The sequence below is a fragment of the Pimephales promelas genome, chromosome 24 (genome assembly GCF_988280905.1).
Source record: "Pimephales promelas chromosome 24, fPimPro1.hap1.1, whole genome shotgun sequence".
Taxonomy (NCBI): domain Eukaryota; kingdom Metazoa; phylum Chordata; class Actinopteri; order Cypriniformes; family Leuciscidae; genus Pimephales; species Pimephales promelas.
The window spans coordinates 5,738,156-5,764,289 of record NC_142792.1 but is presented as its reverse complement, the minus strand read 5'-3'; the positions used below and the strand labels follow the sequence as shown (position 1 = coordinate 5,764,289).

Genomic DNA, 26,134 nt, shown 5'->3' with positions numbered 1-26,134 from the left:
ATGTTAAATAATAATTTAATTAGATTAACTTGATTCTTAAGCAACGGAGGGATTTAAACTGCAGACTGCTGAATTATATCACTCATGAACGGCAATTACGTCACACGACGTTCGCCAATGGCAGGCGTTGACGTTGCTTATGAATATTAATAAGAACACGTGATGGAGCAACTTTGGTATGATCAAATTAAGTATTCATGAGCTAAATCCATGGCCACGTCCTTCATAATAAAAGCCCCTCGGTTTTTCTATTTTCTAAATATGAACATATAAATCCAGAATGTTTCTGAACTCCTTGTCCCAGACCGGTTTAGATGAAACCACGTTAATTGTAAAAAAGCATACAAAACAATCGCGAGTCGAAAGAATGGTTTGGATGCTGGGTTTGTGAGATGGCCTGCGCAAAACTAGCATAATGTGGTTTTGCACCACCAGAGGGAGAACTCGAACTACACCGTAGACCAGACCAAAGCGGATTAGACCGGAATCTGTGTCGTTCAGTCCAGTGTTTTGAAACGAACGAAATGGTCAGGTGGAAAGCCACTCGAAATTAAAAAGTATTCCGTTTTATAGCGCATTTCTTGTAAATTATGTTACACTCCTTTTTATAATATTAATTTCAAGATTTTTTAAAGTTGATTGAAGTTGTAAACAATGGAAGCCTTGTGGACAAAAATCGAAGGTGAGTAATAATTGTCTTTTTGGAGTAACGTTTGATTATAATTATTTATTTAAAAATGGCAATGCAATTAAAAAATAGGTTAATTTAAATCCAGACTATAAAGTCAAAATTGGTTCCTAATGGTCTTGTTTTTTTTGTGTTTTTTTTTTATTTTTTATTTTTGTTTTATCAGACCCTCTTTCATTGATTAGCTTCATGGTTCCACCCTTGAGGTTACTGTCTGCAGCCATGTGGCAGGTGACAGAACAGAGACAGGTGAAGCACTATAGGATGCTGGAGGAGTTTGTAATCATGGTGACAGAGACTGTGCCAGAGCTTCTAAATGACCATCAAAGAGCTCAGCTTATACTTGGCTTAAGAGCAAGGGTACGAAATGTCACAGTACACAAAAACATAACATTGATGATCCCCTATGTAAAAGATGAATGGCTTTTCAGTTTCTAAAGAGGACAGTGGTTTCAGTATTGTATCTGTTATTTTGCACAGCGTCTTCTGGAGCTGTGTCGTGGTCAACATCAGGTCAACCTGGAAGAAATTCAGCTGCACATAGATCGAATCCGTGCTCCTGTCAACCGTGATGAGGTCAGTGAGGTCAAATCATCTGGAAGTTGTTGATAACGTTTGTGCTAAGATTAAAATTCAAGCATATTTCTGCAGGTTGTTGATGAAGATATGGAGGAATCTGAGGCTTGCTTCTTGGACCTCATTCGGACTCTTATCAGCAACCCTGAAGAGAGGGAGCATTTCTTCAAGGTTACAAAAACATAAAAATGGTCACACAACTCACTTGGTATTTGCTCTTTTTCTTCCTGTGCAATGAATTTTTTTTTTCAACCCATTGGAATTAACAGAACATTTTCCCAGATGAATACGGACCCAAGTTTGACAAAACCCTACAGGAACTTATGGAAGATTTCCTCCTACAGCTGGACCAGATGATTTCAGTCCCAGACCTTTCAGAGGTATCAAGAAACATCAGTAAAGAGGAACACTTTACAGTGTTATTTCTCTTACCATTGGTTTGATTTTGTCCTTTAGACGGTTTCTTGGCTCAGGGCCTGTCCGTCTCTTCTGGAGGAATGCATTCATTCAGTTTCGGTCCCGAAGCAAATGAAGACTCTGCTTGAACGACACAGAGCTAATGGAAATCTTCAGGACAATGGTAGAAGTATTTACGTTAAACAGTGCCATATCTATGTGAAAGATTATATCAGATGCATTTGCATTTTGTGAATACAAGAAACAACTGTGACGGTTTCAGTCAGTCAGTTGTAAATCAAATGGCTTATGCAGTCAAAATGACAATAGAACCGTTTCACTAATGAAACCGGAATTACAAAGGGACAGTTTCATTAAGGTGACAGTAACTAAACTTTAAAAATACAATCAAAAATGCAACAAAGCACTTAATTTAAAAAAAATTATGTATTCTGCCTTACTACTTTAATTACTCTCACCAGAAGCATTTTTGTTCAGCTTTATTACTTGTGTATCACGTCCATCCGAAACCTGGATTTGTAATTTGAGGTTTAATTTGTCTCTTTGTTGCAGCTCATAACAGCTTTACATTTTCATCGCAATCTCTCCCTCCGCTGGTTCGAGTCGTCATATCCAGCGATCACACAGAATCTGGCGACCCCTCCGAATCGGGAGCTGATTTTGATGGTCAAGACAAAGATTATTGCCACACTGATCTGGATACGCCCAGCTGCAAGTCTAAAAAGAGAAAATTCACAATAGATACAGAGGAGAGAGAAGATGAAGAGGATGACAATGATCAAAACTGGCCAATCATGGGTGCCCTATCTAGAGAAAAAAGGAACAGATATGGTGACGGCTCTATTGGTGAAGAGCTGAATCAGACACACACCAAAAAAACCTCGAAAAAATCCTCTAAAAGGAAAAGAGACGACAGTGCAGAAGTGTCCAGAGAGTTTACATTTATCAATCATTTGGGGGCATACACAGGTCAGTTCATTTTAAAGAGGACCTATTATGCTTTTTTATGCTTTCAACTTTCTTTAGTGTGTAATGTTGCTGTTTGAGCATGCAAAATGTCTGAAAAGTTACAAATTCACTCCAAAGGGAGTTTTTCTCTATATCAGTGCACACTGTTTCTGAACTGAAACTCAAGACTTTGTAAAAGGCCATGATAGTTCCTCTTCAAATCTTCACTTTCAATTCCACTGTTTTCATTTATAAGGGGTGCATGCTAAGGTTTCATGCAAAGTATTACACTTTAGCTTCTACCCACAGCACCTTAGCATCATGATGACTTTAGCTTGTGCCAGCACTGCTAAAAATCTAGTTTAATAATGATAATATGAGCAACTGAGCTGATTTACATGCTTTTTTGCTTTATTTACCTAGAAGAATCTTCCTACCAGACCTCTGATGCTTCAAAAGTTCCTTGGTCAGAGGAAGAAACGTTCTGCCTCATTGACATATGGGGGAAAGACAGCGTCCAGCGAAGTCTAAAAGACTGTGCCCGCAACCGACACATTTTTAACCTCATCTCTAAGAAGATGTTCGAGAGAGGGTTTACCAGAACAGCAGAGCAGTGTCACACCAGGATAAAACGCTTAAAAATGAGCTTTCGACAATGCCATGAAAACACGTGAGTTAATTCAGAAAGTGTTATTTTAGGTTTTGTTTTGTTATAGTATATTAATGTAGCTATCTTTTTACTTTTATATTTTAATTTTATTTAAGTTTTATTTATTTCTAGTAAATGATGTTAGTGCTTATACCGAAAATTTCAGTTTTTTGTCAAGGCGACATTTCTAATTTCCCTTTAGTTTGTTTTTTTAACTAATTTTTATATTTTATTTTATTTCAATTAAAATAAATGTTTTTAATAGTGTTATTTAAAGATAAAAACCCTGATTTGAAGTTGACATGAAATCAAAATAGACTGTGTGTACTATCTTAATGAATGTTTTTGGTTTTATCGTGAATGTTATTTAATGATTAAAAAAAATACTTTAGGGCCATCCATTTTGCAACAAATCATTTTGTGTATAGTAAAAAAAAAAATCTTTTTACATTAGACAGACATGACATCCACTACAGTTTAAAAGTTTGGGGTCTGTCAGATTATATATATATATATATATATACATATACATATACATATATACATTTTTTCAAGATGTTAAATCTTTTATCTTTCAGTAAAGAAACATTTCATAATGTTACAAAAATTCTATTTAAAATAAATTGTTTTTTTAGAACTTTTTATTCATTAAATGATCCTGAAAAAAATTGTCACTGTTTCCATAAAAATATGAAGCCACAACTGTAAGAAATGTTTCTTAAGCAACAAATGAGCATATTAAAATGTTTTTCTGAAGGATCATGTGACACAGAAGACTGGCGTAATGTTGCTGAATATTCATCTTTGCATCGCAGAAATATATTACATTTTAAAATACATTCAAATAGAAAACATTTCTTTTAAATTGTAATGGAATTTCATTGCCATTTTTACTGTATTTTTGATCAAATAAATGCAACCCTACCGATTCCAAACTTTTAAACAGTAGTGTGTATAAATCTTTGAAATGTAAGAAACCTTTAAAACTGAATTCTGTTTTTGTTTCTTTAATTATATCTGATCTGAATCTGTGCTTGTTTGTCAGTGTGAGAGGAGAAAGACCGGAATGGAAGTTCTATAATGTTCTGGAGAAAATTTTCTGCCGGAAAGACTCTACAGAACAGGAAGAGAGTCTCAATGATGTCACCATTCCAGAAGAATCCTCAGGACAGCAGGCAGAAGACGACACTGATTGGGATGTTCTTGGTCACGTCGGACTAGAGGGTACTAACATTTTCTGCACATAACGTATGAGCTATATTAGACTTGCTGTATTATTGACCGAAGTTTCACTTACACCCTCTCAAGGCACCAGGAATATCCCATGGACAGACCTGGAGACGCAAACCCTCATCAGGATCTGGGGAGAAGACAAAACCCAGCGGGAGCTGCGAGGAGTTCTCCAGAACGGACACATCTTTGCCATGATCTCCAAAAAGATGGCCGCTCGCGGTTACGTCCGAACAGCAGAGCAATGTCAAAGTAGAGTGAAAAGACTGAAGCTGTGCTTCAAACAGTCTCACGAGAGTAAACAGTGAGTGCTTTAGCATCTTCGACATCATAGTTAAAGAGATAGTTCACCCCAAAATTAAAATTCTATCATTAATTACTTACCCTCATGTCGTTCCAAAATTTAATCTGTTTATCATATAAAGCGATTGAGTCTCATCAGAAAATTTAGACTAAACCGCTCAATTCATATGGATTAGTTTTACTATCTCTTTATGAAGTGTCAAAGTGTCAGTGGCTTAGCTGTCAATGGATGGATTGAAATTTAATCAAAATGAAATCTTTATTTTTGGGTGAACTAACCTTTTAACCAGTTTCTGATTTCTGAATTTCTGGAAAAGCAAAACCCAGCTGACAAGAGAATCTAGTAGTGAATATAATTTAATTTACAGAGCACTGTTGTATTATTTTAAATAACTGAACGTGCTATTCTTTAATTCTTTTTGCAGCACCGAGGGAAAAGAGCAAGTTGAATTCAAATTCTATAAACAGATGGAGAGAATTATGGCTAATGAAGAGTCATGCTCATCACAGATCAAAGAGGAGGGGACTACGGACATCGAATACCAGGTGTACAAATACCAGGAAATAGGTATCTGTTCGGTCATGCTACTCTCCTGTAGATTATTGCTTTGTAATACACTACTGTTTGTGTGCTGTTAATGTTTGAGGTCAGTTAGAATGATATAATGATATAATTGTCAAAAAAATCTCTAATACATGTGTTTCATGTCCTCCAATGATTAACCTGCACAGAAACCACAATGAACTGCATGGATGATAGAAAGAAGGTCGCCTGGTCCGATGCAGAGACGCTGATTCTCCTACAGTTATGGGGTAATGAACAGGTCCAGCAGAACCTTCAGCGTTGCCCTCACAACGGCCCCATCTACTCAGAGATCTCTGAGAAGCTGAACGCTCACGGATACCTGCGCTCCGCTGAGCAGTGCCATACCAGAATCAAACGACTCAAAATCAGCTACAGGCAGTGCAAGGACAGCATCAGGTCAGTGGCCGACAGCATGTATGTTATGCAGCACCAAATAAGAGAGCAATCACATTAGCACATCATTTGTGAATATATCCTGAACACTAAATATCATTTTTAATGTAATGTGCATATCATTTCAGTGTGTTTTTTTTTTTATTCCTTTCTGTGCAGTTCACCTGAATCTGAACGTGTAGAATTTAAATTCTATGACCTGATGGAAGACATTTTTCAAAAGAAAGCTTCATCCAAAGTGTCAGAAGATAATGAACCCAACAATGACATGAAATCAGGTAATTTTAGTAAATGGGTCCTGTTATGTTTTTGTACATGTTCAACTTTCTTTAGTGTGTAATGTTGCTGTTTGAGCATGAAAACGGTCTGGAAAGTTGCAAAGGGAGTTCTTCTCTGGATCAGTTGATCTGGATTATTTTTTATAATACCTAATACCCATTTCTAATAATCCAGTTGAAAATAACATGTTTCGTTCTGTCAGACACCTGCAGCAGGGTGGACCAGACAGCATCCTGGTCAGACTCTGAAACTGTTGCTCTATTAGACATTTGGGCAGAAGATGAGGTGCAGGAAGCCCTGAGAGGATCTGTCCATAACGGCCACGTGTTTGCTGATATAGCAGAGAAACTGAACAGTCGGGGATTCTTCAAAACACCAGAGCAATGCAGATGGAAGATCAAGAACCTGACAAAGAATTTCCGACAATGTTACGAAAGGAAAAAGTGAGTTTGGCTTTATTTTTGCTTGTTGACTTTGAAAATAAAATGGATGGAAAGTGTTTTATTTTTATCTGAGGTTTAATAATGTCCTCCATATTGTTCTCATCTAGATGTGGCATAGAGAATATAGATTGTAAATACTATGATAAACTGGAGCAGGTTCTTGGTGATGAGGCCTTTTCCATGGATGTCTTTGATGAACATGATCAGGATGCAGGTTTGTGACTTTGAAGGTTATGTGTTTGTTCGTTCACTCATTCACTCATGAATTATGAATTCTGGTTTAAATTTAGGAGATTTAACTTTCTTTCTTTTTTTTTTTTTACTTTGGATGTATTTAAACCAATTGTAGGAGACTCCAAAACAAAATAAGTAATCTTTAAAATAGCGTAATACAGCATTTACGCTATGAATAGAATGAGTGTTTTGGGGTTTTTTTCCATTACGGTAATGGGAATTGTGCTTAACTATCTTGACAATACTGTCACAATGAATAAAATTGAATTGGCTTAATTTTCTTTAAGCAAAATGCATTATTTCTTATTTCTCTCTTTTAACTTTAAACCTTTCATCCACTTGTTCTTCCTCAGAATACCAGCAGGCAGCCATGCTAGCCGTATCTGAATCGGGCAGGAAGATGACCTGGTCCGACCGGGAGACGCAGGCCCTGCTGGATATCTGGGGTGATGCCCGTGTGCAGCACAGCCTCATGTCCTGCCCGAAAAACAGGCACATATACAGATATATTTCAAAGAGAATGATGGCACTGGGTTTCAACAGAACGGGTGTCCAATGCCACTCACGTGTAAAAAGACTCAAGTCCCAGTTTTACTACGATGGGTGAGTGAGTTGAAGTCTGTGACGACTAGTTCTTAAAGGTTATGTTCAGAATTGAATAGTTGTGTACTGTTTACTGCACAGCATAAATGCATAGTGTGTGCTATTCTGAACATAGAGGTATACTATTTTCAATACCATTTCTACTTTTTAATTTGTTTTTTTAGCAGGGAGGAGTGTAAATTCTATGATCAACTGGAGCAGATTATTTTAAAGGACAGAACATCTGATGACCAGGACGTCAGTGATCTGGAATCCATAACCGATTCTGATTCAGGTTTCAGTCTGAAAATTGATCAATTCTTTTCTTTTTTTTATCTAATAAATCTAAATATACGTCACATCACGTCATAATCCAGATACAATTGAAATCTTTTAGTTTCAAAAAGTTTCTTGTTCAAACTGAAATGTTGGAACAAGCTTAAAGGGGCTGTATGTCAGAAGTTTGATGTATTTAATTATTATTATTTATTGCTAATGTGTGAACGGCTTGTGACGAAACTTTTAAAAAATGAGACCTTCCTAGGATGTCTAAATTTTATGTCATCTTTACAAGAATGTAATATGAAGATTGTGCAAATTAACTCTTTCCCCACCAGCATTTTTTTTGTTGCACATACTAGTATAGACGTGTGTGTCATCGTACTTCCATTTACAGTCAACACTACAACACAGAAAAGGAAATGCATTCACTTTGGAGAGCATGATTTCAGTGTGGATGGAAGGTATAAGATGCGTTTTCAAATGTATCCGGATTAGTGTAGATGTACCCATAGTTTCCCTTTCTAACTGGGATCTCTTCATGACACCAAAAAGTTTGAATATAATTTGTGTAGATATGTAGGTGATGCATCTGGCCCATTGAAATGTGTTTGTGTGTCTAGACTCTTTAGCTCTCTCCAAACCTCCGACTGTGGACGGGCCGAAGCTGGCATGGGGTGACAGTGAGACACACACGCTTATATCCATCTGGGGGAGCGACCCTATCCAGGAAAGGCTGAAAGGTTGCGTCAAACGCAAACCTGTTTTCCAGCAAATCGCACTGGTCATGGCTGAGAAGGGCTACAGCAGGACAGATGAACAGTGTCGCTCCAGGATTAAAAGACTGAAGGCCAGTTACCGCCAGTGTCTTGATAATTACAGGTAGATACAACAACTTTGACCTCAAAAATGGAATATCGAAATATACTAATTAAATGTAAGAATTATATGTATATATATATATTTTTTCCCTTTTCTCAACCCATAGAAATGAAGGGGAGCAGGTGGAGTGGAAGTTCTTCAAGCAGCTAAATAAAATATTCGAGAAGTACCCTCTAGATGAGACTGAAACCACCACGGCTAAGGAGCCAGAGACGGTTGGGAGAAAAAACCCTAGCAGATCTGCAAAAGCACAGAGATCAAGGTGATTCTGAACTGCAAATATGTTGTCCTGATTTGATCCAAAAGAAACCGCAAAAATAATGTGTGCAGAGGCATCAAACTACAAATGGAGAATGAGGAGAACGTATTTTAACATTGAAAATGTACATACTTCACATTTATTATGTCAAGTGTATATGGGGGGAAAAAAAATCATCAGGAAATATACACTACCGTTTAAAAGGTTTGGGTAAAGAAATTAAGTCTTCTTATTCAACAGTGACACATTAATCAAAAATGACAGTATAGACAAGGACTTCTATTTAAAACAAATGCTGTTCTTTTGAATTTTCTACTCAAAGAATCCTGAAAATAAATTATCCCAGTTTACAGAAAACTAGCAGCACAACCGTTTTCAAGATTGATGATAATCAGCATATCAGAATGATTTCTAGAGGATCATGTGACACTGAAAGTTTGCATCACATGAATTAATTAGCCTACATTGAAAGATGCTTTCAAATAGTAGAAAATAGGTATTTTACATTTGAATGTAGGAAATTTTTATTTCACAATATTAGTTTTTAGAATATTTTTCATGAAAGACAATGCATACTCATTTCAGACTTATTTAAAAACTTTGAACGGTAGTGTATGTTTGAGAGCACATTTTACTTGTTGATCAACCATATTTTGTTACTGCACTCTCTCTGTCTGACTATGTTACACTTGTGCCCCTGAATTACCTCTGGAGGGAGAGACACTCAAATTCTCCTGTATATCTAAGCTTAGGAATATAGATCAGATCTGATGGAGGTATTTTCTTTCATGTGGACTGTGGAGTATGGATTAAGGACAAACACAAACCTTTAATTGTCTGAAATCCAAGCAACATAAATGCAGGACCTTAGATGTTCGGGTTCTCTCTGAACTCTGCATTCGTATATATATATGTACATCTGAAAGACATTTGCCTAATGGTGCTATTGTCATGTTTTCACAGGGTAAAATCTAACACTGAAATGTAATTAGTTTCAGCTGCTTGGCAGCTTCAATAGTGTGGGGATGGGATGGCAGTTTTGTTTTTGCATAGCAAGAAGCGAACTGCATCCTGAAGCCACAGTTCTATTACTGAATAATTAACAGAAAGTAGCAACAAGAATTAGAAAAACCAAGTCTGAATTTGTAACAAATAGCCCTTGTCTGAAGTATTTTAGAATATAATGAAATAACTGGATGGAATTCTTCCTGGTGCAGACTAATTTCTCATCTGAATGCATAATCTTTCCAAAAAAAGAAACTTCCAGAAAATGGATTTGTATTGTATATTTGTAACATAAAAAGAAACAAATTTGTGCTACATGAAAAAAAAACACTGAAAAAATTTCCGTTTTGTACAAAAGCATCTGCTTTTAAATTACATTTGCGAGATTTAACAAATTTGAATATATATATAAACAAATGTAAGTTAGTGTTACACAGGATGATGCCAAAGGTCATTGCCTAAATTTAATCTCCATATAAGTGTGTACCCAATGTGTATTGGCATTAGCCAAATTAATGGGTTAAATTAAAATTCTGTCATAATTTACTCACCCTCATGTCGTTCCAAACCTGTCAGATTTTCACTCATCATCAAAACAATAATGAAGATATTTTATTCCAATCTGAGAGATTTCTGTCCTTCCATTGACAGCTACACAACTACCCCTTTGACGGTCAAAAAAATCACCAGTAAGTAAATAAAAGCCTTAATTAAATCTGTTCACTGAATACTCATGAATACTCTGGAGTCATATGGATTAGTTTTACGATCTCTTTATGAACTTTTTGAAGCGTTAAAATTGTAGCTACATGGAATGTCAATGGAGGGACAGAAATAACTGATTTAATAAAAATATCTTTGTCTTTTGAAGATGAACGACAGGTTATCTTTTTTAAGTTGAACTAACCTTTAAGATCCGAGTCAGTAAAGTAAGTTTGTGAACAAATACACATTGCATTGCTCAGCGATCGTGAAAGAGTGGACAGTGTTATTGTTACAGCTCTTCCAGACAATATTCTGGAGTGAGTTTATCCAATATGCTTCTAAATTGTCCAAGGTGGACAACCATTTGGAATTGTTGTTTTTTTGTTGTTTTGAGTTTTAAATCTCAAATTGATTCTGTTCTTAGGCGTTTTACTGTGCAATAAACAGATTATTTATTTGTTTGTTTGTTGAAATGACTTGACCAGCATGATTAAGACATCACAATGGCTATGACAACAAGCCTTCTTGATTGAAGAACTCAACTGTTAACTTAAATTTATCCAACTATGTAAAGTACGAATTTATAAAGTATCTCCATGTGCAGTTTCAAATATGGGTTGCATAAACAAACAAGCATGGTTTGAAAAACAAAACATTACCTTTTTAAAGTAATTATCATCTGATATGAAATTATCTAGTCATTTTAAATCTGCAGATTCGCATGTTCAGTCAAGGGCTTTTGGGTTGTAGTTTTACCCGACCACGGGTTTGGTCGTAGTTTCTTCTGCGATTGCTTCGCTCGCTCAAGTGAATTCTCTCATGCTTCTTCAGAGGCCCAGCGAACTTAAAGCTCCTCCCGCAATGGGAGCACTGCCACGGCCGCTCACCTGTGTGGCTGAGCATGTGGTTCTTCAGGTGAGACGAGTGCTTGTAAGTCTTTCCACATCTTTCACAGGTGAACGGCCGCTCGCCCGTGTGCACGCGTTCATGTCTCTTCATGTTCCCTATCTGAGAGAAGGCTTTTCCACAAATCTTGCATCGGAACGGGCGTTCCCCCGTGTGTATGCGCAGGTGGCACCTAAGCATCTCAGGTCCCGCAAACGTCTTGTGACAAAGGGTGCACGGGATCTTGACCCGGGGTCGCTCGTGGTTGCGCTGGTGCTTCTTCAAGTCGAACATGTAGACAAAGGACTTGCCGCAGATTGAACACAAGTACTGGCGCTCTCCTGCATGATAACCTTTGTGTCTTCGGAGGAGGCTGGCATAGATGAAACTCTTCCCGCACTGGTTACACTGGTACGAGCGCTCCATGGAATGGTAACGGACGTGGATGGACAGCTTAAATGCAGTCGGGAAGCTCTTTTCGCAGTGAGGACACTGGTGCAGGTTTTCTGAGGTGTGGCATTCACGGTGAATCTTCAAGTATGAGCCCTGGGAGAAGCTCTTTCCACAGATGGTACACTTGTATGGTTTTTCGCCAGTGTGTACACGGATGTGCTTGATGAGGTCCGCCTTTTTGCGGAAGGTCTTGACGCACTGCAAGCATTTGAAAGGTCTGGCGAGTGAGTGTGTTTTGATGTGATTCGTCAGGAAGCTGAGGCACCTGAAACTTTTGCCACAGTCTGAACACTGGAACGGCCGCTCGCCAGTGTGTGTGCGCATGTGATTCCTCAGCAAGCACTCAAAACGGAACTCTTTGTGACACTCGGGACATGTGTGTCTTTTCTCTTCCTGCGTTGTATTGGACTCAGAAGAAGCGGCCGCTGCCTTTTTGGAAAGAGCGGCTCGAGGTGGACTGCTCTTTCTGTGAATGATGGACTTTACAGATGGTGGTCTTTCAATGACAGGAACGTAGATCGTCTCCTCCCTCACAATCTCAACAGGAGTTGGAGGCAAAACTGGTAGTGAGGCACCCTTTCCAGTTAACTCTGAGATCCACTGCTCTAAGCTGACTTGCCTCACGCCAGACGTTTCCACCATCTCGGATTGTTCTAGGAACTGCAGTTGAGTCGTCTCCTCTCCCTCGTTCTCAAACTCTGACACCACCACAGCAGAGCCATCGGCGGTGAGGTAGATCTGCTGGACTTCACAGATGCCTGAGTCTTTCTCTTCACAAAGTGCCTCTTCTTGTTGGAAACCATCCTCTGCTTCTTCAGTGTCAGCTATCGCTGTAAACTCCTCGCTTTCAACTAAAGGCTCAGCTTCTTCTGTGTAACTCTGAGATGGGCTCATTATGGCAATGGCTGCGTGATCAGATTCTGATTGGTTCTCTGTGGCTTCTGATTCAATGATAATTGTCTCTTGAGCAATGGAAGTGGGGGGTTCCTCGCCTTCAATGGTAAGGGCAGACGAGACGAGAGTTTCTTGTACGATTGGATGAGGCAAACAAACTACTTCAGCTGTAGAAGGGATGGACACTGTATAGACCAAAAGGAAAAAGAACTCCTTGTAAAAGCATTTTAATATTTTCTAATAATACCATTAAAACGAATACAACTTTGTGTTTGTGGATATATCTCACAAAAACATTTTCAGGTCACAATTTAAGTTAAAGTTGCAGTAAGCAATGTTTAAGAAATGCTGTTGAAAGTGGATCGGACCGAGCACCACAACACACTTGCCAATCAGCAGTAGGGGGTGAATACACTCACGATGGGGGAGAAGAGAGAGTAAGAGGGAGATTTGAAGAAAGACTGTAAAAAGAGAGATGGCTGAGAGACATTAAAACAAAAAAATTCAGAGGAATATATCTGGAAAAGGACAGGTCATGCTATATCACCCAAATTTATTCTAGAAAAGCTTTTCAGAGCTGGAGAGACCGGGAAGAACTGAAACGGACGCCACGGTTGCATTTTTTTCTACTCCATTTGTGAGTAACATTGGTTTAACATTTTTTTTTTTAGAAATTGCTTACTGCCCCTTTAAAATAATAAAGTTATATATTAATTAAATATCTCAGTGTTTAATTCAATTATTCAATACATGCCAAAGGTCATGTACAGTAGCAAAAGTAAAGCTTACTTTCAGTGATAACTCCCGGAGATTGCTCATTGTTTTTTGCATGCAATCTTCTGGTTTTGAAGTGCTGGAGCACATCTTTAATCTCCACTGGATCTGAGAGTGGCTGCACAATCTCCTCCATCATCGAGAGGCCACCACAAAGCCGTGAGGCTGTCTGAGAGAGTCATCAGATTTCAGATCAGAGTAATCTTGAACTTAAAAAAAAAATGTAAGCATGGCTGACAATGAACAGAATGTTTTACATTCTATGTATAATTTTAATTATGCAATCTTTGAATGATGACGGACCTCTTTAAGGTTGGGTACTGGCAGCAGATCCTCTACTCGAGACAGGAACTCCCATGCAAGGCTCTGTAATACGGCATCATATCCTGAACCATATTCTACAGGGAAGACATGCTGAAGACAGAGAAACAGAGGTGAAATATGGGAAAAACTATTTTCATGCATGATTTATTTCACAGAAATAATTTAAAAAATGTATTATTGAAAAGCAAAAAAACCTGGATGAAATTCTCTTTCTTTTCTGTGTCCTCTAAAATGCCGTGGATCATTCTAATGAATTTGTTATTGATGATTTGACTTTCCACATCTTTCCACTGCATCAAAGACAAACAAGACACTTTTTTGCAACAACTTGTTGAAATAGAATTTCTGTGTATGGTTAGTGCAATTACAAATAAAAAACCCTCTTACTTTATGTGTGAGATTTCTAAGAGAATCAAGATGTGCCTGAATGACCCACAGATCTGGCAATTTATCTTTCAAGCAAAGCTCCAAGATCACCTAAAAGAGAAAAATCTGTGTTACATGTGTGTGTGTGTGTGTGTGTGTGTGTGTGTGTGTGTGTGTGTGTGTGTGTATATATATATATAGAGAGAGAGAGAGAGAGAGAGAGAGAGAGAGAGAGAGAGAGATTTTGCTCAAAAAAGATTGACCTTTTTACGCAGGTGAAAGATAAGTTTATTAACCAGACTTCGACTCATGATGTCTGGAACGGTCTCTGTCACCAGCATTACAAATTGCTCCAGCTTCCCGTATTGTGTCACATTACGACGCTGGATAACCTGCCATAGAAACGCTGACATCAGCCGAAGAGGTGGCACAACCAGACGCAGGGCAGAGAGAGGGAGAGCTTGAGGGGAAAAAGAGGAGAATAAAGTTGGTGCATTTAAATGTAAGGTGAGTTATATTATCAGTAGATAATATAAAGAGATCTTGTAAAATTTCTTAAATCTTAAAAGTTGTGTTGCACTAAATTGAAATTCGAATGTATAAGTCGTATGTTTCAAAGAATTATTGTTCTTAGGAAGAAGTAAACTTAAAACTTTACATGCACAATGAAAACTTTAAATTTACTAATCAAACTTAACTAAAACAACTTCAAGTTTATTTTAATGACTACATTCAACTTGTAATTAATAATATAAATAGAACTATAATCAGAAAATGTATTTTAACTGTCATTATTCATAATTAACACTATTTATAACAACTTCTCAACAATAATAGAGTTGCAGTAATTGCAAATGAAAAAACAAATAAGAACTTTCATTTACCAGGCCCTTCTTTAAAAATATAAACAAGTGTGTTTTTAGTTGTGGTGTGTGAGTGAGTGAGTAACTTTAATAGGATTGGTTGTGCTAGCTTCACTCTCTTAGCATTTAGCTCACAAGCTAAAAAATACTCACCCTCCTCGCGACTCTCTACGTTAAGGATCTCCATTATTTAAGGTTAGAATAAATCTATATTTGTATTTTAATCAAAATCAACACTTTATGTTATTGAATCAAACCATAATAGCTGCTAAACCCAACGGCGAATGCTTGTCGTGAAGTTGACCGAAGCAACGAACAACAACGCGCGAGCGGGATACCGGAAGTAGCAGGAAGTTAGTCTTTATTCCGCGTGTTTTTTATGTTTGGACCTCAATGGTTTGGACAGGCACGACACCGCATCAGGTCTGGCGGATACAGTGTCCTACGTTGCCACCTGTTTTAAAAAAGTTGTCCATTTATATCTTTGCAAGTGATTAAATTATACAATGCAAAACAGATGTTACGTAAAGCCCAGCTTTGTCCAACATGGAATTAACACAAGTGTAAGTACCATCAAACAGTGTAACAGCAAATGCACACAAAAAAATTTTAAGACAAGAGGACATTGGGTGCATATTTCAGATTTACTGATAAAAGAACTTGATAACTTAAATCAATAACTTGATTTCAAAGGAGTTGTAAGATACAGTACCTGTAGTTATAATGAAAACATTCATTAGAATTGGTAAAGAGTCTCCAATCAACCACAATATTATCTTCTCTCACCTGTTCTGTTCCCTCACTTTTTGGAGAGCCCATCATTGCCTTTTACTGACAGTTGTCTTTTTTGAGAAGCACCTCTATTCATAAACACATTAATTTGAGGAATAAACATAAATTCCTCCTGTGGAATGATGTTAATGGCGAAGAAGGATGGTGCACTAGAAAAGGGGAGTCACGTTTCTTAAGCTTTTTCAAACGTCTGTTGAGCGAGATACTGCTCTATTAATATAGCCTATTTATAAATTTGAATTATCATCACCATTAAATGGGGATACTGAGTGTTTCCTCAGTGTGAATCTTTATGTGTGCATGCAAAAGGTCAAAGTCAGGCCGGTGTGTGACCAAGTGTGAAGGATAAACAAAAATATCAACTGTTGATTCATTTTAAAATCTTTTTGTTTACATATATATTATTGAACTGTTAATTGGGTAAGGTAAGTTGTTTGTCTAAACTAAATATCTTACAAAATTGTTCTTAATTTTTTTAGAAATTTATTATTATTATTATTTTTTTTTTATTGAATGGATCATGTAATTTTGCTGTAAGCTGTCAAAAGAGAGAATTGCTTGTTGCTTGAGGATGTTACATACCTGAGTAGTGAGGCCTGTTTATTTTGTATTTTGCAGTTTTACATGGTTTGAATGAACTGGAGTACATGGACCACATCAGTAGAAAAAAGTAAAGGTATGCAAATCTTCCCTCTTATGCTTTTGCTTAAATGCTTCAAATATGTTATTTAGACAAATATATAAATAACGCCTATCAATCAATATATACTTAAAATAAAACAAATGGTATTAATTGTAATTAAATTAAACTCTATTACATTTTATGCATTACATGTATAATTATGTAAAATGAATTATGTATTATAAATTATTTTTTTGCGAGCAGATAGTGAGGGAAAAGCAGCCTACAAGTCAGCATACAAGGGAACACTTTCAAAGCTGTTTATTTATTTATTTTTTTATCCCAGAGAATGTGACAATCAATATATAAAATATGTCCTTGAATATACACAAACACACATACCATAGCATGAATGAGTAGTGCTGAATATCTATAAGATTTAATCTAAAACTAATCAATATCAGTGTTGTAAAGACATTGGATTAAGGCCACACATCAATCAGAATAGACATTTATGATCCTGAGCGGGGGCTCCTGCACCCGCAGAAGGAGATCAGGGTGGCGTGGGTTAACAGCATCATAGCCATATAATCACCAAACCTCCCTCCCCCCACATATTGTGAGACGCAGTACAGGCAGACGGCCACTGCAGCACCAAGAGAATGTAAGAAATGTCGCAAATTAACATCGAAATACTGCAGAGAGAGGGCGGAAAAGCTGCAGACGAAGATAAGTGTGCCACGCGTTCATCTAAAGACGATTTATGGTGGAATGAGGGGGTGAATAGGCGCTGATGGGTTGATGACCAGCCATAAAGCATAGGAGAGAGCAATGAGGAAGGATCTATTCAAGTGAGGAGAAACAAAGGGAGGAGTAAAAGAGAGAGAGAGTGAAATGGTGGTAGATAAAGACGGCGCCATGAGCCCTGCACCGCCTTACGACTCGCTGCCAGCTCGGGCAAGTCCCTGCCGTACAAAGGAGTGGGAGCGAGAGTTGCACGCTGCTCAAAGACCTTCTCCTCTACGACTGGCTCCGTCCTCTGTTTCCCGTCGGCCTTCAGCACTGCCTGGCTATCTGCTCTCAACCTCCCAAGATTACGCTGACCAGCAGCAACGTCTTTCGTTATCGCTGTGCTCAGAGGCCTCGCTGGCGCCCCCTGTGCCTGCAGTTGGAGCTGCCCCACCGTGCTGCCGGGTGGTGGGAGTCATGCCCTTGCTGCGCCTTGCGCTCCTGGTTTTCAGCTTCCTTTTTTGGGCAGCAGGCCTTGCGATCTTCACCCTGGGCATATGGGCGCAGGCTTCGTTATCCGACTATATGCTACTATCGGCGAACCGCTACCCTAACGCGCCCATCATCTTGTTAGGCACAGGTGCTTCGGTGACCGCCTGGGGTTTTTTAGGATGCTTGGGAGTGGCTGCCAACCTTCCTTACCTTCTGCGGGTCTATGGCTTCTTCCAGTTGGTCACACTCATAGGTGGACTTGCGGCAGGTCTCTCAGGGCTCTTCTACAGGGAGGACATCGCTGAAGGTTTCCGTAGCGGACTTCAGAAAGCTGTATTGGACTATGGAGAAGATGAGGGCCGCGCAGATGCGCTTGACAGCCTTCAGAGGGCGCTGGAGTGCTGTGGCGCTGAGGGTTGGCGTGATTGGCTAATGTCCGATTGGGCTATCCAAGATGCTGTGTTCTTAACAGGAAGTTTGGGGAATGATTCCTCCGCTGTGTCTTTACCAGACAGTTGCTGCATAAAACGCAAAGGCTGCCGTAACAGACCGTTGCCAGAGAATGGAGGCAGGAACATCGAGCTAGCAGGGATTCATACTCACGGTTGTTTCCGCAAAGTCTTCAGCTTGGTAAATGACAACGTCTTTCACATTGCAGCAACAGTCCTGGGCCTTGCTTTCATACAGGTGGCAGGTATAGCCCTTGCATGTTTGCTTGCCAATCATCTTTTGCCCAGACCGCAAAGACAAGCCCGTTGAAATAAAAAGCATTGTGAATTCCCTTTGCCTGAGCTTTTGGATTACTTGCTGTAGTGTCTTGAGTTTAGATCAGTTTATAAGGTAGAAACCAGTCAATGTTTTATGGAAAAATGAAAAAAAAAAAAAAAATCCAAAATATTGCAAATGTTTAGGTAGAGCGTCATTTAATTATTTGCATTCTTTGATTGCATGACTCTAAATGTTTGCGATCTTGTCTAGTACTTATGCAAAGTAAAACAAAGTCAAGAGTTTTATGATATGATTGTTGAATTGTATCTCTTTGATGTTTGTAGTCATTCAGTTTTATTCGATTATTGATTAATGTATTAAAAAGTTAGAAATGGTCTATATGCCTTGTTTAATATGTATTCTTTAAATTTTTTTTCTATTAACAACCCATTAGAAATGTTACACTTGTAGACTCCATGGTGTTTCATTCATTAAGGTTTCTAAACTCTTTTCCTATTGAATGCTTCACCGACAGATACTTGTAATTTTACATTGATTCTATAAATATTGTCTCTTAAATGAAAAAAACTAAACAAAAATATGACTGCTTTCTAAAAAATGAATGTATAATAACAACATAGAATTCATAATTGTGAATTGTTGCTTGCAACCCATTTCATTTAATATTCTGAAATGAAAAATATGCATGGCAGAATGTGTTTTTTAATTTATTGGAACTGATTGGATCCTAAAAAAAAAAAGTGCATTACGTTTAATGGAACCAGATGGAATGTAAGTTTAAGAAGCACCAAATAAAAATAAATGAAAATAATATGAGAAAATAAAAATAACATATTTCAACTCAGCTGACCTTGAATGTGTCTGTCATGGAAAAAAAAAAAAGTTAAGCAACTGCAACTATTTACTTTGTTGACTTGTTCCACTTTTGAAACCATGTATGCACACTGCACAGCTTCATCTGTGGTACATTTTATAGTTTATGTTTTGATTCCCCAAAGGTAGCTGACCGAACCACAATCTGCCATTTCAAACGCTTATTTATGAGGGTCTGTATTTCTTTATCACACCCCTGGCTGCTGCAATTACAAGCAAGTGATAAATCATTGGAATCTGGGTCAGGCACTCTCTCTTTAATGACCTGCCACATTGTGGATTGAAAGCCACCTTAACCTGCGAACAACTATTAGATCCTTCAGACGACTAATTGTAAAACGTATTAAGCTACAGTAGAGATACTGCAGACGTTAATAGGAAATAAAATATTTGAGATAGATGAACATAGGATGGATTTTGTTGTGGTTTTTAAGCTATATGTGTGTGTGCTTGTTGCTGTCATCTACCGTCTGCTCATGGTACCACTGTTGGCTCTTTGTATCTACCTTTGTTTGGATCTCAAAGATGAAGAAGCTAGGAATAAATGGAACTTTGAAAACTCAGGCAGATGGAAAAGTCTTCAAAAAGACCATGAATTGCACCCTGACATTATGGTAAGACTTTAGCACAACTTTAAAACTGATTCATTTTGAATTTAATATTTTCCACAATAAAAAAAATACAGTGATGTTGGTTTTTCAGGTCATTGCTGGTATGCAGAGAAGAAAACAAGGATAATCTAATAGGTTCTAAGAAAGTATCTTTGTGTCATCATATCTTAACTTGTATTTAACTTGTACTATAACCAATATTTACATGTAATTTATACAGTAATCTTGATATATCCAATATTGTGCATATATGAACTTGTCTAGACTTTTATAATTGCACAAAGGCAATTAGTCTAGTTTTCAATTTGATTGAATTCCATTCTATTTTATTTAAAACATGAATCAGATTCAGACCATTGTAGAGTTACTAACTAAATAACTTGTCTTTGTTATCAGGGTGATAATTTCCTAGTGAGTGTCCATGTTGTGACTGTTACCATTGTACTCTAGGTATGGTATCATGTTACCATATTTAGCTACTTATTCCAGTTGTATTGTTGTTGAAACAAGAATGAGTCTTTCCACCCATGTCATGATAGCACTGTTGAGAAGCATCAAGGCTTGATGAGGTGGTGCCTCATTTGTCATAAATCACACACCAAAGTATTTTCAGGATACTTAGGCTATATATTCAGACTGTAGGCAAAACAGATTTTTTCAAACTCAGATATTTTCAGGCAGACTGTCTGAACTATTAATTGCTAGTGATCGAATTAGATTTGTGTGTCCAAACATAACCAACCTATCTGCATGGGTTGCTTTGGAAATGACATAGGCATACCCATGTATGTGACAAGGCTTTCAAAACAGATGCAGGAAAAATGGTGCATCATCTTGGCCCTGTCGAGTTGTTGTGCAGAACTCATCCGTCACCATCACACAGAAAAATGCTGAAATCTTTTGGACTCACCACTGTATGAATATTTTTGGAATTTCTGTCACAGGTTTTGATGTTATAATTGTGTCGCGGAGTGAATTCTAATTTGAGTAGTTTTTTTGCTGTCCGGACATTAAAAACCCCATCTGGATAAGCCCAAAAATCCGATTTTTTCCCCCGACTATCTTAACATGGCCTTAGTTGTTTTGTTAACCATTTGCAATGGGTAATGACCTGAGACAGACATGCACATGCATTTAGCAGGAAAAGCAATATTCCTATAAAAAAAACAACAACAACAACAGGGTGCAACATGCACAATTACAGAAACTAGACTTTTATCTGAGACATGGCTTCAGAAGACATGTAATCAAGCACACAAGACTTATTATGATGCTGCTTTGTTGTCTATTTTGGAGCTTGGCAGACAGTCCTAAAGAATGACGGATTATATCTGAAAGGTAAATATTCAAAAGCTTCACAGTTTGCATCATGTTAAATGGGGCCTTACAGAGAAATTAGGGAGGAACTACTTATTTAAACAACCAAACAAAATGCAAACAACGAACTGCCTTTTGTGTAGTGCTAAGCAAGTGTTATCTGTTTGCAAGAGCATACGTTTGAACAGAATCATAATTTCTGCAAACACCAAATAATGCAGACAAGTTGAAAGGGATAATATCTGAGAGACAGAGTGATTGCAACCAACTTTTTTTTTAATACCATGGGCCGGGACTCATGAAATGTAAATGAATGTGATCAACACCTCGTAGTTTATTTTGTTTAACCTGTTTGCATCCTTACGTCACTGCTTCCTCAAGTGCAAATTACTAACCGGAGTATATGCTGTACATATATAGCCTATGTAAAATACACTAAAAAGGTGTGATTGGGTCGTCTGAAGGGAGGAGACGTAAGGTTGTACCTCTAAATAAAAACACTATATAAATTGCCAGCATGCAAACTTATGTTTCAGACAGAGAAAGAATACAGAAGCATACATGGGACACTTCAAAAGGTTTAAACCGTTAGACATATTTTGAACTTTCTGACTTTATTCTGCTGCTTCTATTTCTGTGCTAAAAGAATGAATGTTAATGTTTATTTATTTGTCCTATCTCAAAGTGTGATTGATTTTTAGGTATGATTCTCTATAACATGTCTAGTAGTAATACAAATCATTTTCATTTTGACAATATAGGATGGTAATACTGATCTGTCAACTTAACATGCTTTTTGAGAAAAAAAAAAAAAATCAGTTCAATTAGACCACTAATAACTGTCAAAAAATGGTCCGATTCATTTGGTTTTATATTTAGTCATTAGGACGTATAAGACACTACCTATAACATTATTCAGTGCAAATACTCTGATATATCTTTTAGTTTTAACATTTTTTTCTTAGTTTCTTTTCAGCAGCAGTGCTGTGCACCAAATGGCTCATTTTACTACAAGGTATAAAAGCTCAAACACAGATACATGAACTACCTTTTTAGCTGTTGCCCTATAAAACTGCGTAACATATTTGTGATCCTCTGTGCTTTTTCTCAGTTCTGGGAAATTCCACATTAAGCAAGGCTGATTCAGTCAGACTAGTTGATGGCAGCAGCTCCTGTTCTGGACGAGTGCAGGTTCTCAGTTTTGGAGTATGGGGATTGGTGTGTTATGAAGGCTGGGATTTGTTAGACGCAAATGTGGTGTGTAGAGAATTGGGCTGTGGGGATGCTAAAGAGGTGAAGACGGCCGCATATTTTGGGCCGAGCTCAGAACAAGTATGGATAAATGAGGCGAAATGTGTTGGGATTGAATCCTCACTGACAGAATGTCCAACGGGTTCAACGAATTGGATAGACAGCGCATGTGCCTTGTATGCTGGAGTCATCTGTCAGCGTGAGTAAAAAACAATATTTTTAATTGTATATCTAATCATGCTCTATATTATCACACTTCTTTTCTTTTTTTTAATGCGTCTCCTCAGTAAGAACGAGGCTGGTGAGTGGCTTCAACTCCTGTTCTGGACGAGTGGAGGTTCTCTATAATGGAACATGGGGAACAGTGTGTGATGATGACTGGGATCTGTCAGATGCTGCAGTGGTGTGTAGAGAGATGGGCTGTGGGGATGTGATAGAGGCAAAGAGTGATGCTTATTTTGGAGAAGGTTTTGGAGAAATATGGATGGACGATGTGAACTGCTCTGAAACTGATCATGCATTGAGCAAATGTGATTTTCAGCCGTGGGGAGAGCATAACTGTGACCATTCAGAAGATGCTGGAGTCATCTGTCAGTGTAAGTGAACCACTGCAATTAACTGCCTTTTGTATTGTATTTATTTCAGTGTTTGTAATTTAACAAAAGTCAATATGATTGTAATTGCTTGTCATAAGTGTTTTGTTTTCTTTTGCATCAGCCCTAATGAGGTTGGTTGACGACATTGACTCTTGTTCCGGAAGAGTGGAGGTTCTCCATAACGGAATATGGGGATCAGTGTGTAATAATGGCTGGGATCTGTCTGATGGTGCAGTGGTGTGTAGAGAGATGGGCTGTGGGGACATTAAACAATTAACCGCTTATTTTTTTGGAGCCACATCAAGACAAATATGGATGGACGATGTAAACTGTACTGGGGAAGAAGTAGCACTGAGCACATGTGCATTTCAGGGATGGGGAACACATGACTGTAAATTTGCAGACCACGCTGGAGTCATCTGCAGTCGTGAGTTGCAAACCGCCAATTCCAGTTAAAGGAATAGTTCACTCAAAATTGATACTGTCATTTTTTGAGGGGTTGCTCACTGCAGAGCCCATGGGTGGAGCATTGGTTATGTTAAAGACACACCCCCAAACCGTAGCCATATGGATAAACCTATTTGGCTTAATATCCACCTCTTAGTTGCACAGAAGTGGACTAGCTAGTCAAAAAGTATTTGACCCTGCAGTGAGCACCACTTGCATTGTGTGCTCACCCTCATGCCATTCCAAGCCTCTATGCAGTTATTTGCTTTAAATCTTTCTTTTGAGAATTTTTTTTTCATTTGACCTAAGTCAGGATAGCGCCATATTTATTTTTTTGATAGGAATGAAAAGAAGGCTTTGAGGAGTAGAATACAGTTCAATAAATTGTACTGCTGTTAAATAAAAAAAACTTTCAGTAGACCAAAACTCCATGAAACAGTTTTAAAACATTGGAGTTTAGAAAATTATGTGATCTAAGACCTTTAGCCCATTGTATGAACTGTATTCCTTATCCCTCACAGCATACTTTGTCTGCCTTCAATTCATCTGCAATATGGCATCTAACTCAACTAATGTCTATGAAGGCATCATACAAGTAAATAAGACAGAATTTACATTTCTGTGCAATTTATTATGTTAGCAGATTAGTGCATATTCTCAGGTGCAATGTTATGTAACCTATGCTACGCTAAAATCAAGATCTGAAAAGCTCTTAGTGAATGAGTAAATTAATTAGACCGAGTATTAGCATCACCACTTTTTGTAATTGTTTTTTTTTTTGTTCTTTTTATCAGTGTGGTGTAAAGTGTAAAAAATATCTTATAAATATTAGTAGATTATAAGCCGTGCATGCATTTGTGTTTAATCTATATTGCATTCTATAAATAAATTCTACATCAGTAAATTAATTTTTTTTATCTTATTCCGGTAGAAATGGTTTGAAAACTAAAGTAATATTATTTTTATATAATAATACATTTTCCTAGTACAAGAATATAATCCATAATTTGACAGATTTGATTTATTATAAAGAAAAAAGAAATTCTAACCTAACTTTGCATCTTTTATGCTACTCTTTAGCGTTATCTATCACATATGGTGACCCTGACCCTGGCCAGGACTTACACTCGCGTATGAAAGTGCTGTTGAGGTTTGAGGTGAAAACTGACTCCGAATTCAACCTAAATGATCCTGGAACCATGAGTAAACTCTTGGAGGAGGTGAGAGAAGTGGAGTAACAACGAGCTGCATCTTTCGTTACTTTTTGCTGTCATCCACTGACTGCTCATGTTACTATTGTTCACTCACAGATGGGGAAGAAGTTACAAATAAGCGGACCTTTCTCACTGACTTTAAAAACTCAGCCAGATGGAAAAGTGTTCCAGAACGTCTCCCAGAAAAAGAAAGTTCCATAACATTCTGGATAATATTTTTTAATTAAATTGCAATAGTTTCATTTCACATGTACAAAATGCAGGTTGCCAATTATTTAACTGTATTTAACTGTTATCTAACAAATTAAAAATATATAATTATTTTTGTATGTGTTACATGCTTTAAAATGTTGACTTTTATGTTACTAATGTAGTTGACTGCCTTACAGGCAAATGCACCCATCAATATAGTCACCAATATTGCAAAACAAATTAATATCCCTCAATTATTGAAGTCATTAAAATGGCAAAAGATGTCAGCCTTTGTGTATATGCTTTATAATCATGTCCTGCATGTTTTTGTTTTAATAGCCACACAGTTTAAAATAAAAGCCAGCTTTCCATCAATCTAAAGATTGAGATAAATTTGTTATCATTTGGTTGTAACCAAAAACCATCTTTTAGGCAAATTTACATCTGGTACATTGCTTTTTCAGCACAACTGACATTCTGAAATGTTCTAGGGGGTGTTGGTTCTTGGTCTGAAGAGTCTAGGGTCAAATCTCACTCTTGGCAATCCCCCACCCCTTGGTCATGCATTGCACCACTGACACCCATCACAGACACTCAGCTGGGATCTAACCAGCAACCTCTGAATCCGTGAGGCAGCACTCTTACCTGAGAGCCACAGATCTCTTCTCAGTTCTTGTGAAGGAACTTATATTTCACTGTTATCCTGAGTGTTTCCAATAAAACCGTTAAAGTGAGATTAGAATCCGTGTCTTCATTACTGCCTTGCCTTTCATCCTAAAGTGTGTTTTAATCCACTCGCCTATTCTGGATTTCACGACAATAGCTGGTTTTCAGGACTCCTTGTCTAATGAGTTAAATTGAAAGTCAGCAATAGTGGATTTGAACTCCAGGCACTGCAGTTGAAACTCAACACTTTGTCTCCTGAGCCACTGAGACTGCTGAGGTGATGAGCGTTTTCAACAGGTTTGATCCAGAGTTTTCTGTTAAATGATAAATAACTTCAGTGAATGTGGGATTTGAACCAGGACTTGCTGATTTATAAGGGGGTCAACTATCCACTGACCCTGTGATGCAATGACAATCATTTAAATTTGTAGTTCATCCTCACCCATGTTTAAGCTGGCTAAAAGATGGTCATCGTTGATTGATAACATATCGACTCATCAACTGCAAGATTGTTTGTGTATTTATTGCTGTATTTTTTTATTATTATTTTTTTTGTAATTCACACAAATCACCACTGGAGGGCGAA

General features: G+C 37.6%; 4 protein-coding genes across 8 annotated transcripts; 3 read left to right on the top strand and 1 right to left on the bottom strand.

Moving 5' to 3' along the window:
* Positions 1-345: 345 nt before the first annotated feature.
* On the top strand, positions 346-10,919 carry LOC120476567 (uncharacterized). Of its 3 annotated transcripts, none has more exons than XM_089127211.1 (19): positions 346-682; positions 855-1,048; positions 1,169-1,264; positions 1,340-1,435; positions 1,534-1,644; positions 1,721-1,844; positions 2,234-2,650; positions 3,053-3,299; positions 4,324-4,502; positions 4,587-4,812; positions 5,237-5,379; positions 5,544-5,793; positions 5,950-6,068; positions 6,272-6,512; positions 6,620-6,726; positions 7,100-7,349; positions 7,517-7,623; positions 8,231-8,489; positions 8,596-10,919. In XM_089127211.1, the coding sequence occupies exons 1-19, from the start codon at positions 655-657 to the stop codon at positions 8,753-8,755; spliced, it is 3,354 nt and encodes a 1,117-aa protein (XP_088983337.1). In that variant the 5' UTR covers positions 346-654; the 3' UTR covers positions 8,756-10,919. The 3 variants fall into 3 exon arrangements, with proteins under 3 accessions (XP_088983337.1, XP_039523596.2, XP_039523595.2); XM_039667662.2 differs by having other exon boundaries at positions 348-682; positions 3,056-3,299; positions 7,514-7,623; XM_039667661.2 differs by having other exon boundaries at positions 350-682; positions 7,514-7,623.
* Positions 9,806-15,359, bottom strand: LOC120476581 (uncharacterized). The gene is made up of 7 exons (XM_039667702.2): positions 15,171-15,359; positions 14,418-14,614; positions 14,176-14,265; positions 13,983-14,078; positions 13,768-13,878; positions 13,480-13,633; positions 9,806-12,875 (listed from the first exon to the last, which is right to left on the bottom strand). Exons 1-7 carry the CDS (start codon positions 15,202-15,204, stop codon positions 11,188-11,190), a joined length of 2,370 nt encoding a protein of 789 aa, XP_039523636.1. The 5' UTR covers positions 15,205-15,359; the 3' UTR covers positions 9,806-11,187.
* LOC120476609 (CD5 antigen-like) lies at positions 14,609-25,601 on the top strand. Of its 3 annotated transcripts, none has more exons than XM_039667751.2 (9): positions 14,609-14,656; positions 16,428-16,485; positions 19,780-19,868; positions 22,148-22,197; positions 22,294-22,632; positions 22,721-23,029; positions 23,151-23,456; positions 24,557-24,696; positions 24,787-25,601. In XM_039667751.2, exons 3-9 carry the CDS (start codon positions 19,780-19,782, stop codon positions 24,889-24,891), a joined length of 1,338 nt encoding a protein of 445 aa, XP_039523685.2. In that variant the 5' UTR covers positions 14,609-14,656; positions 16,428-16,485; the 3' UTR covers positions 24,892-25,601. The 3 variants fall into 3 exon arrangements, with proteins under 3 accessions (XP_039523685.2, XP_039523684.2, XP_039523686.2); XM_039667750.2 differs by having other exon boundaries at positions 14,609-14,661; XM_039667752.2 differs by lacking the exon at positions 14,609-14,656 and adding an exon at positions 15,402-15,580.
* LOC120476630 (tetraspanin-7) lies at positions 16,510-19,771 on the top strand. The gene has a single exon (XM_039667783.2). It carries the CDS (start codon positions 17,326-17,328, stop codon positions 18,409-18,411), a length of 1,086 nt encoding a protein of 361 aa, XP_039523717.2. The 5' UTR covers positions 16,510-17,325; the 3' UTR covers positions 18,412-19,771.
* Positions 25,602-26,134: the final 533 nt, after the last annotated feature.

What these genes read in the sequence shown, in the direction of transcription:
- LOC120476630 (XM_039667783.2), top strand. Translation starts at nt 17,326, where the DNA reads ATGGTGGTAGATAAAGACGGCGCCATGAGCCCTGCACCGCCTTACGAC.
- LOC120476609 (XM_039667751.2), top strand. Translation starts at nt 19,780, where the DNA reads ATGAAGAAGCTAGGAATAAATGGAACTTTGAAAACTCAGGCAGATGGA. An exon ending in TGCTGGAGTCATCTGTCAGT is followed by an intron (nt 23,030 to 23,150) that starts GTAAGTGAACCA and finishes CTTTTGCATCAG; the next exon opens with CCCTAATGAGGTTGGTTGAC. An exon ending in CGCTGGAGTCATCTGCAGTC is followed by an intron (nt 23,457 to 24,556) that starts GTGAGTTGCAAA and finishes GCTACTCTTTAG; the next exon opens with CGTTATCTATCACATATGGT.
- LOC120476567 (XM_039667661.2), top strand. Translation starts at nt 655, where the DNA reads ATGGAAGCCTTGTGGACAAAAATCGAAG. An exon ending in TCATTTGGGGGCATACACAG is followed by an intron (nt 2,651 to 3,052) that starts GTCAGTTCATTT and finishes TTATTTACCTAG; the next exon opens with AAGAATCTTCCTACCAGACC. An exon ending in TCCCAGTTTTACTACGATGG is followed by an intron (nt 7,350 to 7,513) that starts GTGAGTGAGTTG and finishes TTGTTTTTTTAG; the next exon opens with CAGGGAGGAGTGTAAATTCT.
- LOC120476581 (XM_039667702.2), bottom strand. Translation starts at nt 15,204, where the DNA reads ATGGAGATCCTTAACGTAGAGAGTCGCGAGGAGG. An exon ending in CGTAGAGAGTCGCGAGGAGG is followed by an intron (nt 14,615 to 15,170) that starts GTGAGTATTTTT and finishes TTTCCCCTCAAG; the next exon opens with CTCTCCCTCTCTCTGCCCTG. An exon ending in TTAGAAATCTCACACATAAA is followed by an intron (nt 14,079 to 14,175) that starts GTAAGAGGGTTT and finishes TCTTTGATGCAG; the next exon opens with TGGAAAGATGTGGAAAGTCA.